The sequence below is a fragment of the Schistocerca nitens genome, chromosome 10 (assembly GCF_023898315.1).
Source record: "Schistocerca nitens isolate TAMUIC-IGC-003100 chromosome 10, iqSchNite1.1, whole genome shotgun sequence".
NCBI classification, from domain to species: domain Eukaryota; kingdom Metazoa; phylum Arthropoda; class Insecta; order Orthoptera; family Acrididae; genus Schistocerca; species Schistocerca nitens.
In genome coordinates this window covers 219,029,377-219,049,214 of record NC_064623.1, presented here as the reverse complement: position 1 = coordinate 219,049,214, position 19,838 = coordinate 219,029,377, and the positions used below count along the sequence as shown (strand labels likewise).

General features: G+C 38.3%; 1 protein-coding gene across 1 annotated transcript; it reads right to left on the bottom strand.

Moving 5' to 3' along the window:
• Positions 1-8,962: 8,962 nt before the first annotated feature.
• LOC126210198 (longitudinals lacking protein-like) lies at positions 8,963-15,787 on the bottom strand. The gene is made up of 2 exons (XM_049939376.1): positions 15,594-15,787; positions 8,963-10,897 (listed from the first exon to the last, which is right to left on the bottom strand). Exon 2 carries the CDS (start codon positions 10,628-10,630, stop codon positions 9,323-9,325), a length of 1,308 nt encoding a protein of 435 aa, XP_049795333.1. The 5' UTR covers positions 10,631-10,897; positions 15,594-15,787; the 3' UTR covers positions 8,963-9,322.
• Between the last annotated feature and the right edge of the window lie 4,051 nt (positions 15,788-19,838).

The following is a 19,838-nucleotide window of genomic DNA, read 5'->3' as shown; positions in this document are numbered from 1 at the left end:
CTGGCTTACTTGGTCATTTTCCCTGGCCCTTCATATATGAAGCAACAGATTTTGAAGGTTTTTGATCCATGGGAGAGTCAGATAGTGAAGGAACTGAACTGGAAGACTCGTACAGATAGATGTAAACCATCCTGAGAAAGTCTTAAAGTTTCAAGAAAGAGCATTAATTGATTACTCTTATAAATGTACTACAATACCACGTGTATTGCTCAAATAGGAATCGTGAGGATAAGATAAGAATAATCACTGCACGCACGGAGGCATAGAAACAATCATTCTTCCCTTGCTCCCTAAGTGAATGGAACAGTAAGAAACCCTAACGGGTACAAAAGGACATACCCTCCGCCATGCACCTCATGATGGTTTGCAGAGTACAGATGTAGAGGTAGATGAATTATAAATCCAGGATGAGGAGTCAGTCACCTTTTCTCACCTTTAGTCTCCTGTTTTAAAAATTTTGTGACCTTTTTTGCTCTTGTAGGAAGAAAACGAGTTATTTACTTTTGTTTCCAAGTTCAATTAACTTTTTGGTGTTTATTAACATTACAGTGTGATCCAACACCTTGGTAACTATAGTGGTTCATTTGCTACTAGAAACGAGACAATTTTAGTACTCTTCTTGTTTTTTTAATATAATTAAATTGTTAATTTAAGAAGGAAAAAACAAGATACATAAAGTACAATTGGGAAAAAATTACTGTTATTATGAAAAGTAATTCACAAAAGGAAAAATCGGATAGCAAAAGAGGTCCCTTTACCTAGTTATTTCAAACAAGAGGGCTTCGGTAAACACTTTGAGTCTGGCTCACCTGAATTGGTATATTATGTTCTACTATAGCCACTACTATATGTATGTGTGTTGTGATATTAACTCTACATGATTTGTGTGTAAGGTATGACAGTATTATTTGTTGTTACAATTACTTGTTCCATTTAACTGCGCTGTAAGCTTGGTAGATGACCTCGAGCCTAGTTTCCTTGAAGGGCGCTTCTTATCTATGTTGCGCGCTTGTCTTTGTGTATTTACATCTTATTACATTGTATATGTTCGTTTATGCAAAATTTTATGTAGTTCACAGGTTTTACAATTTTCATCTTATACATTTTTACAATTTCCATGTTTGAAAATAATGATCCAAAGAACTAAATAATTATTTGTTTTACTTGTACAAACAGGAAAATGTGTTGTTTTATTTCTATTACTAACTTATTTCTAAATTCCATGTTTGTATTACTTGTGGTATTGTTGCAGTCATCTGATCCACTTCTATGCCGTATATGTATCCAGTGATATTGGAGTGTTCATGTCATCATCTGTGTCTATATGCTCATCTGTTTCCGTATCAGTGTTTGTATCTGTTGTCCCAAGGATCACGTTGTGGTGTACGGTGTGTTTTGGGTTCTTATCGTGTATACGGCTGTTGCTGCTGCTTGTCAGTTTTGTGTAGTCCTCTTGATATTTTATCAGTGATTCGGTTAAGCATGCTCCAGTTATCTGGGTCTCTTAAAGCTTCCCCTATGTACGATTTCTGATGTCGCCCGTACGTGCGCGCGCACTCGCGTGTGCATGCCATATTTTAGTGTTATGTATTTGGGGGATCTATGTTGCCCACATTCACACATATGACTTTGGCTATGGCCAAAGAGGTGCGGATATGTACCCGTGGCCTGTCAGGAAGTATACCATTCTGTGACTTGGGTCAACATGTCTGAGCCTCAACCGTTCCCAGATGTTCAGGAAGAAGATAACCTGAAAGCCCTTTTCAGATGTTTCCCATTATTTTTGCCATGTTTCAACCTTCAAATATTTTATTGGCGTTTTTCTGTAATATGCACCCTTCTACATACATTAACCAGTCTTCTTCTTTTGAGCCGATAAGCTGCTGCTCTGTGTCCAATGGTTATATTGCAAGTACAATGCACCGGGCTTCCACAGATGTGGTGCCAAATGGCCCTAGTCCCTCGGGGGCTCAGTATTCGTTTGCTGAGTACAGGCTTGGTGACCTAAGGTTTCCTGAGCTGGGGACTGGTAAGTGCCACCAGCCCTCTGTCAGTGTAACCTCTGGGCATGCTTCAGTGACCACCGTGCAGCGCAGTGGTGGAATGTTGGATGTTTTGGAGAACGAGGGTCTCGGCTTCACTGCCTGGACCGCAAGGAAGTATACACCTCTCTAAAAAACCTCAGCCTCAAGGTGTGCTATGTGCTAATGAGGTAAGTGACTGTTGAGGTAAAACAGCATCTAGCAGGCAACCTCTGGGGCACCTGCTGCCTCTCTTTATAGTGAAGACAAACCAGAGACTCTTCTGAGGAAGGGTCAATAAGGCACTATAGTGGCACAAAGTGTAACGTAGGTACACAGATATCTGGAGAGACTCCAGTGACCGTGGGGGTTATGACAAGGCTGCATGATAGCGCTTCAATTATTTAAAACACACTTGAAATCCACCTTAGCACATTGACTATCATGAGCAGAGTCCAATGCTGGTGGCCACAGCACAGCCCAAAGCTGTTAGCCTACTGGCAGCCACACAGAGCTTCACGCACGACCCCTCAGCTTGATAGTGAAACATCTGTCACTATGCGTGTAGCAGTCTCGATGTGTTAAGGCTATGGAAATGTTCCTGTTCTTGTATGGGTGTGAATATAAATGATAACAAGCTCTTTACTTTGCATTTTGCTACAGGGTTAGAAAGTTAGATAGAGAATATTAGAAATGGAGTTAAATCATTAATTGAGAGAAAACAAAATATTTAGCTACTGGAGGAGTGAGTCAAGACCTGACATTTGATGGGATAGTAAGGCCTATGGACTCATAAATATTTGGGAGACATTATTAATGAAGTTAGATGAAGCAGAAGCAAAATTAAGAACCACATTAACCAATTTAGATCAGAAGCAAAGAAATGTAGTTTTATTGAACACATACATCAAATCAAATATGAAGGTTTAGGACATTTAAAATTGTTGTAGAGAGTAAAGCAGTGCACGAAGCAGAATCGTGAGAAATAATTGAAAGATTTAAGAGAAATTTTTATCAATACAGATGGGATTTGGGAGTGTTGCTGTAGGCTGATACTACAGGATAAAAATGAAGACATATGTAAGAGAATGAATCTGGGCACCACTGTAATGGATACAACTGAAGCAAACCAATTTATACGATGTGGGTGTGTGTGCCGGTTGCGTGAGGACCAAAGGCCTAAGATGATGGAATGGATACCAATCAATAGAAGATGCACAAAAACAACATAGGAACAGGGACTTGAGTTGTCAGAAATTTGCAAGCTGACATCTGGAAAGATAGGTGACTGGAAGCTAGGATGCTAGAAACAACTATAATGGTGTATCTCAACTAAAAAATCCTAGTAAGAAAGCTACTACTTTGAAAAAAATCTGTTGCCTCCTCTGCTTTATTATATAGCTGCTGTTAGTAGATTAATATCAATTCATGACAGTGGTATTTTTCACAGGAAATATTTTAATATCTAAATATACCGAGTCCTATTTCTAGTAGTCGTGCAGCTAACAGAAATTTTCAATCCTTGAATCTAAGTTTAAGATAATATGTAGAAATGTAATTTTCTTTTGAATTTGTGGGGATTCCCAGTGCATTGCTTTACATTAGATGGGAGCTAGTTGAATAGCTCATCATCAGAGTAGGTTAACTTCAGTTTTTGTTCCATAGACCCAAAAGTGAGATGATTCTTGTGGACGTGAAACACACGGTAACTACTTTCTGAGACCTGGACATGGAGGCAAAGTCTACATGAAAACTATTTTTGTGTATTTTATTGGACTGCATTCACTACAGTTCAGCACAACCTGTTTTTTATCATCAGGAACAAAAACTATTAAGGAGTTGGGAAGTGAATGTAAGACTTTCAAGATCCTTAAAAAGGTTCCTGCAAGATGCATTAAGTTAGTCATCTTAATCATTGCTTTTTCCCCACACAAGACTTGCCAGTATTGCCTTTAAAGGAAATGAGACCCAACAAGACAGCAAAAATATTGGGAGTCCACCCCGACAGATGAATTTATAGCCATCTGGCTCACTGCTACTGTCTTTAGGGATTTGGATATTATTTGGCGTAATGAATTTTCTCAGTCCATGCTTACTAAAATATTCATAACTGTCTTCGCATGGATTTTTTTTTTTTTTTTTTTTGACATGGTTAAGTATTTTGCAACACTGCTCCCAGTGATCTTGAAATCTTGCTTAGAACTAGGACTCTGCATTAAATAAAGCTCTTTCTTTCTGGCACAAGAAACTTTTCTCTCTGGTATTAATCTCCCTTTCTCTCGGCTTCCAGTGCCATTAATTCTGAACCCTTATAGCAGGAAACTGGGTTCATAGTGTTGGAAGAATATTTTTGGTTATTCTCAACGAATAGTGACACCAGATCAGCTTTTAAGGTGCTATGAAATTGTACTTTCTTTTCAGCTAAACCTGATTGATGGGGATGCTTTATTTGTGCCATTTGACAGCCATGGCCAGACAAACAATTTTGCTATGGGGCTCACATTCATTTAATAAGAGACAAGTTTAGAAATAAATTATTGATTGCTGCTGTAAGATTACAACAGATGAAAGAAACAAAGAAATGTTGTAAGACGCAGAATTTCCCAAGCAGAACAGCGTTCAGTAAAAAGAAAACAATGTTAACCTCTAAAAGTAACAGCCAATACGAGGGCTATCTGTAAAGTTCTTGGCCTCACCCATAGATCACCACACTACATGTGTGATTTTTCCCCTTATGCTGCTATATGTATTAGTAGATGCCACATAAAATTTCAGCTCATTCCAGGCAACAGTTGACTGTAGGCAGTCATTTGAAGCAGTTGTGGTGCATGTGGTGTTAAAAACGGAAAAAATCGTGTCATACAGTGATTAAATTCTTCGTACAAGAAAGTTTAACAACAACCTAAATTCATTTGCAGTTTGTAAAAGTGTATTATGACTCTTCAGTTTCCATTGTGAATAATGGGTGGAAGAATTTAAATGTATCCCTGAAAGCATCCAAGATGATCCACATGGACGTCAGAAGAGTGGAAGCACACTGGAAATCATCTACAAAATGCATGACATGATTTTGGAAGACTGGTGTATAAAGGTGCATGTAATTCCTAATGTTCTAGGGATATCAAAGGAACATGTTGATCACATCTTGCACCAGGAATTGGACACGAGAAAGTTTTGTGCGATACAGGTGCCACATGCGCTCACAGTGTATCTCTGATGCATTCGCACAACACTTTCTGAAATGTGCTCGGTATGTTTTAAGAAAAACAGAAGTGCCTTTGTGGCATCAATATGTGATATTCGATGAAACACGGATTCACCACTACACCCCCGAATTTAAACGGCACTCTATGCAATGGATAGAAGCTGGTTCTTCAGCCGCAAAGAAGACAAGGACAGTGCCATCAGCACAAGAGATCATGGCGCTGGTGTTTTGGGATGCAAAAGGAATTTGGTAGATTGACTATCTTGAAAAAGGTAAAACCATAACTGGAGAATACTTTTCCCAACTTCTAATGAAAATGGATGTAAACATTCGTGAAAGAAGACCCAGCTTAAAGAAGGATAAAACTCATCTTCCATGAGGACACTGCACCTGCCTACAAAAGTATCTTGGCAATGGAGAAATTGAGAGAGATTATTATGAAGCATTGGAACATCCACCCTATCCCCCAGATTTGGCTCCCTTGGACTTCCACAATTCAAAACTAAAGAAATTACTTAGCAGTCAGCACTTTTCATCCAATCAAGAAGTCATTGTGGCTGTAGATGGGTACTTTTGCAGCACTTCTGGAGGGGCCCTACAGAGGGAAGATAATGGCATTGGAACGTTGCTGGATTGATATTAGAGGGGATTATGTTGAAAAATAAAACTTCTTTGACAGCATAAATTGTCATTTTGAATATTAGGCCAAGAACTTGTCAGACCATCCTCAAAACAAGGTAAAGGTTTCTGAACACGTTTTCTGTGTAGCACTGTATTCCTGAGAGACTTGCACTCAGCAAAGGAAGATAGCGACTTCTTTTGAGATATGGTGTTACAGGTGCAGCTTGAAAATCAAATGGACTGATAAGCCCATAAAAGAGTGGGATCGAAGAGATGTTTTTGGAACATCATAAGCAGAACAGTTCAGATTATTGCTTATCTATATCTATTGAGATACGAGAGGCTCTTAAAAATAATAACAGAGAGAAATTTCAGTGCAAGAAGGACCAGAGGAAGACAACTAAAGTACATAGATCGAATTATGAAAGATTTTGGATGTAAGTCAGATGGCAGAGAAATGTAAAGACTGGAGATCTGCTGCTAGCCAAACTTCAGACTGAGTACTGAAGGGAAGAGATCTGCACTATGTCCAACTCTTGAGGGAGGGGGGGGGGGGACACAGAGCTGGACATGTGGAACTCTAGGTGCCCCCAATCATTACCATCCAAGAAGATAAAATCAGTACTGAAATCATCACATAAATAATTTCCTGCTTGACTATGTCTTATTAGTGCTGTCTCGGATTAAGTAAGTTTAAAACCATCACTGTTGGGAGAGTGTACACTGTCAGAAGTGCAAATGTCTGAATCACAGCACCAAGAGTTGTTCAGTGCATTTTTGTCTATGCCCTGGAACTTTATTTTTGTGTATACAGTGTCCAGTGATCCACTTTTATACACAACAATCAGCTTTACTTACATCAGTATTTAATTCTTCAGTTGAGCCATTGTAACTTTAACAATATTTCCTTTAACTGCATCAGAATATTTCCTTTTGTTGGCCAGTTTACATATGCATAACACATCTGCTGACACTCCCTTGCTCTTCCATTTTTCTGTATTTTCATTACAAGTTCATGCTTTGTATTTCTGAGGCTTCTTAAGGTGTGGTGGAAATTCTAAATGAACATTCTTTCATATATATGTTTCTGTCCAACTACAGTGGTTTGCTTTTCTAGTGACTGTTGCTACAGTCACCACATTCTACTTGCAACTCTTAGGCAGATTTTATGCTAAAAATCCCTAGCAAAAACATCAGTAATTAATATGATTGATTAGATTGTTACTGTTTTGGTCAAACGAAATGCTTCTGCCAAATTGTTACTAACCTTTAACAAACATGGTAGGTCTCATAGTGGCCATAGGAACTTCAGACAACACCTGCATTTGATGGGTACAGAGAAAGAAGCCCATAAGTGTAGACTGTAAGATAGGGGTGCTGAAACTGCACCACATCTAATCTCCGATGCAGAGCACTAGAAGCCAAAAGGCACAGAATATTTTGCTCACTAATTCCTGAACAGATTCTATCAGAGATTTAGTAAAGGGTCTCCTACTAGGGGGTTCAAGCGTACTGGCCAGCTTTACTAGAACAACAGGGAGAGATACACACAACAAACTTAGATCAGATTGGGTTCAGTTGTCATTCCACGGACCCACAAATGAGGCAATTTTCTTGGATGTGGAACAAGTCAGAAAATCTCAAATAAAAATCAGAAAATGTTTGAGCATAATAAAATGTGTGAATACAATGACGTGGAACTGCTAATAATTACAGTATTAATACACTGAATGAATGAAATTTAGTTATTCACTTTTAATAAATTTACTATACACAAAGTACCTAATCCTGACTGTTGTGACTACGTGCTGTCAAAACTGAAATCTAACAGACATGTTTACTTAAGCTGGTCTAACAATCCCTGTTAAGGTATTCATCTATAGAGTAGGAGTTGCCTATCAAAAAGTCTTTCAAACTCTGTTTAAACTGTGCTTTATCGGAAACCAAGTTTTTAACGGTTGCTGGTAATTTATTGAAAATGTGTGTTTCTGAATATTGGACCCCTTTTTGTATCAAGGCAAGCAATTTGAGGTCTTTATTTAGAGTGTTCGTATTCCTAGAATTCATACTATGTATTTAGCTATCGGTTGGAAATGAGACGTATTACTTGCGACAAATTTGATTAAGGAATAAATTTACTGAGAGACAGTGGTTAGAATACAAAGCTCCTTGAACAGATTTCAACATGCTGTACTTGAATTTACACCACAAATGAGTCTTATTGCATGCTTTTGACAAGTTACCCAAGGATATGATCCCATATGACATAACAGAATGAAAGTAGTTTTGGTACACGCAACAGAGGGCTAAGACCACTGTTGTTTTATTTCCCAGAATAAATCAAATCATAACCTCTAACAAGAAGCGCCGGTGTGGTCGAGCGGTTCTAGGCGCCACAGTCTGGAACCGCACGACCGCTATGGTTGCAGGTTCGAATGCTGCCTCGGGCAAGGGTGTGCGTGATATTCTTAGGTTCGTTAGGTTTAAGTAGTTCTAAGTTCTAGGGGACTGATGACCTCAGAAGTTAAGTCCCATAGTGCTCAGAGCTATTTTTCTAACAAGAAGCATCTTGACAGAGGCCATGTTGTGTTTGATAGAACAGAAGGAGGGGTGATGTATCAATCACAGCTATGTATGAATGTCTCGGACTCCAAATTAATGTCCCAAATCTGTCCAGTGCTTGTTGAACTGCTTAAAAACATCATGATGATCATGTCAGTGTGAAGTGCATTCTCAGTGGTGCTATAGTTATGGTCTAAAGTGTTGCCTGCACTCCCTCCCACCCCACTGACACTATTTAAAAGATGTTTCTCCAATAATGAACAATTAATGAGAAAGAGGAGCACTGCTCACTAACAAACATTAAGAGATATGTGCTGTTATGCCTCAGGACTTTCCTCCATTCGTCAGAGCAAGGTTTCAATATGCACATATTTAGCACTTGAAATTTGACATCTTAGCAAGAATCATCTGTAATTTGTGTTTTTCTCAGCCACTGAGGACTTCATAGTATTGACAAAAGGAGGTCTGTTCTCTTAATAATTGTGTCCATGAAATGCCATTAGTATAATTAATGGAAAAAATAGCATGAAAACCATTTTGAAAGAAAGAGTAATTCATCGAAAACACTTTAATCATTCTGCAGATATGGCCTGCACATTTGTTTCCAGTCATCTCGCATCACCACTATATCATTATTATGATAATATGTGTATTCTCTTTGCCTGAAAACAAACGATAACTTCTGACAACAGTATATGATTTCCTCCTGGTCTCAATTCTAATAAACTTCTAACTTTAACACTGTTTTCTGCATGCAGACATTAAAGGTTTGAATGTAATTGCGGAGCAACATTGATGTTTGAGACAGTATTATCAAACTACTTGTTCACTTACACACTGTGAGACTTTTGGAAGCACATTTGTACTGGTATCGGGGGAAAATTATCCACCTCTTTTTTTTTTAAAAAAAAAATTACTTGACACTCTCACTACTTTGATGATGTTTTTCGAGGTGCTTCCTCAGTGTTCCATTCTGAGTATACCTTGCTGGACAGTATGGACAACAAAACTGTGGTTCTTTCCCACATTCATATTTTAAATGTTTTGTTAAATTCCTGTTGTACTTGTACACCTTGCCACAAACTCTGCACCTAGAGAAACAAGGTCGTTTTGACTGGGGGAGACCCGAATAAATGTCACACGTCCAGTCGACCACACTTTCAATACTCATTCCCTCACTGAGAAAGTTCGCCCTGTCACTAGGTGACTGCTGTTCTCGGTGCGCTGCACAGTCCACATCATTAAATGTAAAATTACGTGAAACATCGTCAGCAAAGTTGTCGTCAGTGTCCATTAACTCACTTTCACTTTTAACTGGTGTTTCTGTAAGTGTTCCTGGTTTCTGGAGAGGACCTTTTAATGTGACTGCTGTCTGTTCTGAAGCTGCTTTTGGCAGTAGAGTATTTTCACATTTTATTCTATCAGTCTTGTTCTCTGGAACATCTGGCAAGTTATTTTCCAGCACGGACTTTGGAAATGCTGCAGAAGTCAACGGTGTTAAAGCATGTGCTGAAATCGTTGAACTAACCTGTGGTTCATTGGATGTGCCGTGTAGAGTGCTCAGGTGATTTTCGGCTGCAGAAGAACTATTCCCAATTTTGTTCTCGTGGCGAGCAGATAAACTGTGCGAAGCCCTGAGAGCACAATCGATTGGTGACGTATTTTTTTCTTTTGTACTGAGAGTTTCCTGTGTGTCAGGAGATGGTAAACTGTCATCTGATAGATCAACTACCTCTGTGTCTGGTGGGAACTGAGTGACTGTTGCAGGTTCTGCAGATTGCTCAACTGCTGCACCACTCTGTAGGACTGAAGAGCACATTTCCTTAGTTTTGTCCACTTCCACCTTCCCATCTACTCTACTCTCACCACTGTCTGACAAGCCTTTTATTTGCAGCAACTTTGCCGCCTGCAGGAGACCTCCCAGTTGATCCTGGGAAATGTTGACCTCACCACGGTACATGTAATCCACCACAGCTCTCAGTTCCTGAAATCTGATGTCTTTCAGTACAACTATCGGGTGTTTCTCATAGTGCTGGCTGAACAACAGTGCAAAGAAAGGGCTACACGATGAGAGGATCACTCGGTGAGCTTTCAAGCAACGACCTTCGGCTGCGATAGTGCAGTCGACAAGTGTTCCGCTGTCTAAAAGGGTTTCAAAGACAGAAACTACTGTACTCTGGTGGTTGTTCCATCTCAAACATACATTACCATTTGCTTCCATGTTTCACTTGTAACTAGCTTGCACACTGTACCAACAACTTTTACTGCAAAACTGTATTTATTGTTTGTTTGGATACACACGGGTGCCAACTATTGTATACTGCCTCTTCCAAAGTGGTATTCACAATTGCATATTACATTTACACTGCCAAGTTAACAGGATATCTGCTCTCAGGTCAGACTGGATTCTGTTGTTCATTTACAGCGAATTGATTGAATCCTTTTGGTACTCTACGTGGACATGTTTTTGTAGCACCATAAATCCATCCTGTGAAAAGAAAGTAGCATGAATAAAGCACACTTTTGTAAAAAAGGCACCTTGTAGTATATGAAAGAATCAAAATCTTTATCCTGTGCAACTAGTATGAGGACTATTCATACATTAACCCCTATTACGTATTAAAAATAAACAAATGTTTAAAGCTTCATGGCACTTGCATGGTTCAAAAAGGAGACTTTGAAGGTCATGTTGCATCAGTCAGTTCTCTGCCGCATTCATCAGTGTGTAAGCAGCAAGTGGACAAAATGGACTGTGCTGTTCAGTTTTCTCACAGTTACGCTGTGTTTCGTTATTCGCTTCCTGCAAGCAGAATGAGTCAAGATTTGTCATCGGTTGTGTCATTGAATGGTGATGGGGTTATCAGTGTAGGAGCTGTGAGGGACTGGTGCAGAAAATTTGAGGCTGGTCGCACAGATGTAAACAATGGAAGTGGTCAAGGAAGACGTGCAGACGTAACTGACGAACTTGTGCACCATGAAACTATTCATAGTTTCCAAAGATGTGCTTCTGATTTCAGGGATAACCCTCTTTGACATTGTCACAGTGGGTACTAAGATGTTTAACTGATGTTCAAAAAACTTAGAGTGGGTTCATCTTTGATATTCAGCATTACCATGAAGAGGTGAAGGAATTTCTGGACAGAATTGTTACTGGGAACAAGACGTGGGTACGGTATGTGAACTCTGAAACTAAGGAGCAGTCCAAAACTTGGATGTACACTCATTCTCCCAGAAAGCCAAAAAAATTCAAGCAGACTATGAAAGCGCAATAGTGGTTACAGTTGTTTGGAGCTGCAAAGGAATTTCAACAATAGATTTCATGAGAGTAATTCCTCAGAATAATGTGACATCACAGGTTTATTGTCGGGCTCATGTGAAACTTTGAAAGACAATCCAAACCAAACCAGGAGAGACGATTGCTAAAGGAATAATTGTCCTTCACAACAATGTGTGACCCTATATTGCGAATCAAACAAAGGAAAAGTTCACTCTTTTTGGCTGTGAGATTTTTCGTCATCATCCCTATAGTTCAGATTTGGAAACAAGTAATTTTCATCTCTTCCCCGAAATAAAAGCCTGGCTGGCTACTCAGCACTTTTTGACTGACAAGGATTTTGTCAGCAACTAGCTGAAGCACTGCGTGGCACCATTCTTTGAAGCTGGTGTCATGGTGTAACAAATATTTGAATTTGGGTGGCGACTAAGTAGAGAAGTACTATCAAGACATATGCACAAACTGTGTTTACAAGTTATGTTTATCTTTTCTTTTTTTTTTTTTTTTTTTTTTTTATAGCCAATCTGAGGGTAATTTATGAGCAGCCCTCATGTGAAGTAGAACAGGGACAGTCAACATTTGTACCTACCGCCCAGTTTTGTATCTCTGTTAGTAGTAAAATTTTCACTGATTCCAAAATATGGTGACATAAAAAGTAGGGAAGAAACTTTAGTGAATAAAATTTATACAGTAGAGTTACATCAAGTTAAAGCATCTCCACTAATAATAATAACTACTTATCTAATACTTTGCCAAAATTTTGTCATGACTTAACATGAAAATGTTTTTAAAACCATTACAGCCCACCACCCACCTGAAAACTGGACTGCCCACTAGTGGGGGACCAGGTTGACTGCCACTGATGTGGAACAACATGTCTCATTGGCAACAGCCTGAATCTGGCTGAGGAGTGATATATCTAAATTGTGAATGTCAACCATTTGGATTCTATACCATTCCCTAGTACATTATGAAGAAAGGTGGGGCTGGTGCTTAACTGTGTCTTCCACTACATGGCACAATGACTGAATAATATTAAAGCATGGTGAATGAGGAGATCATTGAAAAAGTGTTAGTTCATCCTAAAGTTACTTAAAACAATGTCTTTGACATGTGTTTGCTTTCTTGTGGCTTACCCATGACAGTTATTATAGTACATAAAAATACACCTCTGTCACAGTGTCCTTTATTAACTGCTACAAGTTTCAAAGTATTAATCCCCCAACTTTCTAGTGTCTGTCAAACAGAATCTCACTATTGAAATGTTCAAGCCATAAAGTAACTGAAATAACAGAAAAACCTTTATCGTAAAATTAAAACTTACTTTCTACAGCTGTGATGCGGCATTGCGTGCATCCTACTAGATCAAGTATTAGGGTTTCTTTCATACCATCTGTGGATGGGGCTATGGAAGAACTGATTGCTCAAATACCTTTGTGCATGCAGTAATTTTGTCTTCGTGGTCCCTGCGGTAGTGTTCCTTAGGAAGCTGTAGTATTTTCCTATATTTCCCACTTAATGGTGGTTCATGGATTTTAATAGGCTTTTGCAAGATAGTTTGTGTCTATATTCAAGAAAGGCAATGGCATACCACCTCTGCTAGGACCTTGCCTAGTCGGCGGTGCGGGTCTCTCGCATCGTCCCTACGCTCCTTGGAGTATGGGACATCATCATCATATTCAAGCATTTTCGTGATCTCCCTCACAACTCCAAATCATCTGTGACCATTCAAGCTGCCCCTCTTAGTATATATTCAAAACTCCTTGTCAGTTATGTTCAGTACAGGTTCCACACATGCGAGCAATATTCACAGAGCATGAGTGTTTTGTAAGAAATCTCTCTTGTAGATTCTTTACAATGTCCCATCTTACTATCACAGAACCAATGTCTGCCACCTGCTGCCTGTGTTATCTTTCCATTTTTACACTCACAAACTGTTACACCCAAGCATTTGTACAAATTGACTGGCCTCAGTTGACTCTGCGTTACTGTCATAGCACCCTAATTTTTTGTTTTGTGAAGTGCACAGGTTAAATTTTACTTTATGACAGCAGCAGTGTAGTGTGCTGATGTTTAGAGTGACAGGTGAATGCTGAAAATTATCTGACATTTATGTTAACGCAAATGTTTTGATATGAAATGTTATCTTTACAAGGATAATTAATTTACTAAGTGCACAAGGGTGCATACAAGAACCTTTCAACCACAGAGCAGGAACAGCATTAATTATTTACTCCATGGCCAGTTGTTGCCAACATGAGCACACTATGCCACCACTGCTGCCGTAAGCAAAATTTTACCAGGGCACAATTTTACATTTCTACATTTTTAAATCAAGTTGCCAGCCTTTTTGCAACAGTTTGAATTTTTATTTGATTGAATATTTATGCTGCTTTCTTCAAATAGTGCTTCATTACAGTCAACTGTATCATCGGCAGACTCCAAGGTTAGTGTTAATTTTGTCTGCCAGTCTTTAATACACAATGAGAATAGCAATGGTCCCAAAACAATTCCATGGAGCATGCACAAAGTTACTTCCACACGTGCCAGTGACTCTCCATCGAACATAAAATGCTGCGTCGTTCCTATGAAGACTACTTCAGTCCAGTAACAAGTTTCATTACACACACCGTTTGACTGTATTTTTATTAATAAGCATTTGCACAGTACCAAGTCAGATGCTTTGCTGACACATGTCAACAATCACAACTAAATAACAAAGGATAAGTAACCAGCTTCCAATTTTAGTTGACCTCTGGCAGCTGTTATGAACTATAGCTGTGTCACTTAAACTTATCTTGTGCTCGACAATGGCACATAAGTCAAAAATGCAATGGTGCAGCAAAAACAGTTACAGTTGAGAGTGGTAAATGATGTCATTTAAGGAATTTATACTGGCTGTAGGCCTACATAGCTAGAAGTTGATTACATTTAAAGTATAAAATTAAAGAGAACCAATAAACCGTGTAGTTAATTAAGCCCTTGCTCAAACCATAAAGATATTAAGTACAGCAAGAGAAGCTCAAATACTCATTTGTTGCCAAGGTTAATTACCATAAAATCATGGTCTCCACATAAATTATCCAAATATGTTGTTAAAACATAAAGAGCGAAAGCCTTTGAAAACATTCCAAATTAAAATTTCGAGGGAAATTTGTATGTAGGGGAGGGGGCAGAGAGTGTCAATCTTACATATGGAGAGCAGATTCAAATGGATGTATGTTTCCATCACAAATGCCAAAATGAAAGTACTTTTGTATGATGGACTAGCCTAGACAGCTGTATAAAGCTATTCCTAAAACTTAAGACCACCACAACTCCATTTAATTCTCATTCCTATTCAAGAATTTCTCAGGAATGGAAGGGTACAGATATACACTGGATTGTCAAAGAGGAACAACTTGTCTGTATTAAAAAACAGTTCTTCAGTCTGTGAGTAGTTTATCAACGATTTTTATAGCAGTAATTTTGTTACTGTCTGTGCAAAAGTTGGATTCACTTCAGGATAATGCAAATAATTTATCATTTGTAAGTTGTACTTGTCACTCTCGTGCTATAATTAATTTTTAGTAACAAATTTTATCAGTAAACATGGTGTCCGCCAAGTAATTACTGATTACAGATGACGAGATGATGCACTTTTGTGAACGGACAATTCAAATTATAATGTACAGTTTTTGCATAAGGAGATCAAAGAAATTCATTATAGTAACATGTTGGCGTATTAATTTCTGTTATGAGATCACAAATTATTTGCTCCAAAATGGACATCAGTGAATACTTCGTATATACGGCCAGGCGAAATTAAAAATTTGCGTGTATTCTGAGATCCGTTAAGTACTTCTTAAAGACGCTTTCTGTTTAACTACCGCATTTTTCTGGGACAATCGGCGCTGTGTTAATGAATTACCTCTCAAACAGAAAACATAATCCGACACCGAATGACTGGTGGCATAAAAATCATTGCGAAAGCCTTGTGTCCTGTCATCAGGAAAGGTGTTATCATTCCAACGGCGTGCAGTTATATCAGGTTCGACAACGAAACAACTGCCTTCACAATAATATACTGCCGACGCACAAAGGTATATTCGCAGCCAGAGTGGTTACCACTCTACCTGTCAAAAGACACTGCTACCAACAATTCGGGGAAGATTAAATTAAACAGTCCACATGCAACGCTCTGTCTTCGGTGATCAGAGCTCAATTTCAGCGGAAACGGCGTGCCGGCACCTACCAGGGAAATTTTTTTCAACTCACTGGAACGAGTCGAAACTGGAAATTTAAATAGTACACGTCCATTAAATTGCAATCTAACTTAGATTTGCTGCTGCGCCGGCGCCAGTGAACTAGACAGTTGTTGAAGTACTGCAGTGACATTCGTGTTCATATGTATTGCTTATTTGTAGTAATGAAACTGAACATAGATTAATTCATTTGTAATACAAATCAAAACTCATCCCAATTCAAAAATAGCAGTGAAATGCATACAACTTTACAGAAGAAAGAATGATATTCACTATTCTGGGTTAAATCTGACATCGGCACAAAAAGGGGTGAATTATGATGTGACAAAAATCTTTTGTCATTTGCCAAATAATATTAATAGTCTGACAGATAGCAAGCCAAAATTTAAAAACAAAATAATATTTCTGAATGACAACTCCTTCTACTCAATATATGAATTTTTAGATATGAACCAGTAACTGAAAAAAGGCGTAATGAAAACTTACGTCAAAATAACATGTTCCACATCATTTCGAAATGTCGTATTCGTTATCTATGGAACAAGTTCTGATATAATGTAACGAAATGATTAGATGGCAAACTGCATTTAAATCATTCACTAAACTCTAACACCATGTAACATCTTTTTTTTTCGTAATCCTTCAGCGAATTTGTGTAACACCTTTTTATTTACCTCATTAGTAATAAGAAATTGGTACATCGCTGCAGAAGGTGGCAAAGATAGGCTTTTAAAATTATCTTTTTAACAAAAGATGATGTCAGGAGAACATTCAATTTTTTAAAAACTTTTGTTTCATTCTCCCTTGAGAGTGCTTGTGTTTTAGATATCACAAAAAAGATGTGTAATTTTACTGGTCCATCAACAACATGTGTTGTAAATGATATGTGTAACAATGCATGCAAAAATATATATGTACATTTTTACCTGCAATCATACGAGGAGGCAATTATTTGTTCCATACTGCAAGACGTCTCTAGTCATAAAGATTTAATAGATGGACTATATGATCGACAACCACAGAAAAATTAGAGGTAAAACAATATCAACGTAACTTAAATGTGACTTCTACTTAATATATATGTGTAATGATCCAACAATTGACTTTTGTGAAGTTCCAAGTTTGCTGCAAAGTACAGTTTGTGTGACTTTAGTATTGGTAAGCTGCATTGTATTCTTTTTATGTTGCGAAGAAGACTGTTCATGGTACCAAATGTAGTTTCAACAAAAATTCATGCTTTAATTCCAGTACTACAAATAGTAATTATCTCTCATGACGTAAATTTCATGTCGATTCATACTCTTTGTGTTAGCTGTTGAGCTGCCCCTTCTCCCCCCAGCACCGTTAGTCCAAAATCGACCAACAGAACTGACACATTTGGCAACCGTTTTTCCATGACAAAGTCACAGCTAACATGAACAGACTTTTTCGAAAGAATGCTAAATGAACATACACAAAAATTTTGTCATTATTGAGGAAAAGAAAACTAATGTTTGTCTATTTTCTTGCTGCATGGATACGAGTGCAACAATAGCCATACTATATGAAAAGTGGAGCAGATAATTAAAAGGACCAATTTTTATCCACCAATGGGAGATTTAAGTGAGCTGCTTGACTACACAGTGAAGGTACGAAATTTGTGCACCCCACTTGTCGTAGTTAGCTTTCTTTCCTTTATCCTCATCGTTTCCCTAGTAGAAAATTTATTAATCGGCAGGACTCAAAAATCATACCAAACCTTGACCCATATTTGTATCGAAATATTTTTCGACAAACTGAGAGGAATTTATGGAAACGCATTTTCACAGGAAATTGTAGATTTCACATGTAAGGTTTATTTGCATAAAAATTTTCCTACTGGTTTTATTAACTTTTTTGGTAATTGCTAGCACAATCAAAATGGCTAACCAAAAATTACCCATTGTTGATCGTAATACAGAAGGTGCAATCGGCCAAGATGGCGGTGATTTGCACGAACAGACAAATGAAAACGAAGCGCTAACCGTGGAGCTAGCAGAAAGCCGACATAGGTCAGAGACAGGTGTTACACATCTAACAAACGACAGCATAGATACACAGACCACAATCTAACATAATAATCGCGACACTTCGCTCGATTTTGTTGCCAGCAGCGCCCCAAACGGCCAGTAATTAAATCTATTGAGTTACAAACAGGAGCGTCTGTAGGGCAATAAATCTGCAGCAACAACAACAAGAAGATATCATATCCGCTGTTTTTTTTTTAGGTTTTCTAAGGTCTGTGAGAGGTAGATACCGTCATGTCACTAACGCATATCGTCAGGATTCGCTTGCAAACTGCATGTGTATTAATGATTAATGTTTTGTTTTAGGAGCAGATAGTAGATAGTTAATAGCAGACGAGACGATCTTATGAAAAAATATCCTGTTTTCATTTACAATAATAATGTTAAGTTTTGTTCACTACACTTCGAGCAAAACTAGATCATGAGTGCAGACAGTAATAAATTCATGAGGAATACAGTACCTGCACTGTTTGACATTCCTAATAAGCCACCTCAAATGACGATGAAGAGGAAATTGCCACAAAGATTCGGCAATCCGTCTAAAGCTGTAAAACACTCCTGTGGCACTGAAGCAGCCAGTTCAACTCTCCATATATCAGTGCCAGGTTTATCTGAACCGTCAACAGAGACCCGCTTTATGATGAAGTGATTAGATTATGTGCAGTTATTTGTGTCTGGCAAAAGTGTGTGAAGTGCCAGAATGTGCAAATTGCTAGACTTCGTCCAAAAGTATTACAGTACAAGGAAAGGGCTTATCATTTTAAGTACAGACAGCAACAGAAACTATATCAGAAGGATCAAGTGAAGAACGATAAACAAATTTCGAAGACTATAGGATCGCGATATTTAAAAAAAAAAAGATGCATTGAATTGTCGTTAAGCCAGATTAGCATGTCAATGAAGGAGAAACGTGCTGCAAGGTGGAAAGACGAAAATAAGCTGTTTGCTCCTAATTCGTTATATTGGAGCAATCAGGTTTACAGCTTTTGTCACAATGTTTTTTGTTTCCATCAGTGCATACATTACAGAGGTAAGTGGAAGGCATATAAATAAAATGTGGGATATGTGACAACATATTCCACCTTTTATAACAGAAGATACAGCATTTCGCCAATACTAATAAACTAGAGAATATGTCAGTGGATCAAAAGTCTCTAATGACACATTTAACATATGACAGCACTTTTGACATTGTTTTTGGCTTTGAGGACTTGAGGTTCACAAGCACAGCATATTTCTCCCAATGCCTGCCTGTTGCTTGTCCCACTTAGAATAATATAAAGATGATGGTCGTACTTGTGGCAACAGGTGACAATAACTAAAACACAGTAGACCTAAGGAACGACAAATGAGTCGATCCCTTTTGCACATAGAGGTACATATCTGTGCTGCTTACGTGTGAATATGTGTGTTTGTATTCCTTTGATATCAACGTGGTAAACTGCAGTTCTATCCAACATAATATGTGTCTCTTCACGAATGTGTTGTAGCTTGCCATTGGAGTCGTGATTTTATCCCTACTTGCGCTTATTTTAGGATCATTTTTTGAAACATCTGTGTCTTCTGATATTCTGGAAGCAAAAAAAAAAAAATTCAAATCTTTCGTCACGTAGGAATGGGATACGATACAAGCATTATGCTTACGAGTCGCGACTGTTATGTTAGAATGTGCACAGACAAACTACGACGATACCATGATGACTATCGATGATGCTGTTTCACGCATCTCCCGAACAGATATATCGCTGCTAAACGAAACAGAGGAACCTGAAACAGCGATGTATTTTGACAACATAGGACGGACATCGATTATCGGTAATCCGAATATTAACATGCAAAGCGCAGCTGTTGGGACAGCTTAAATGA

Bases quoted from the DNA above. Each gene is read 5' to 3' on its own strand.
- LOC126210198 (XM_049939376.1), bottom strand. From the start codon at position 10,630: ATGGAAGCAAATGGTAATGTATGTTTGAGATGGAACAACCACCAGAGT.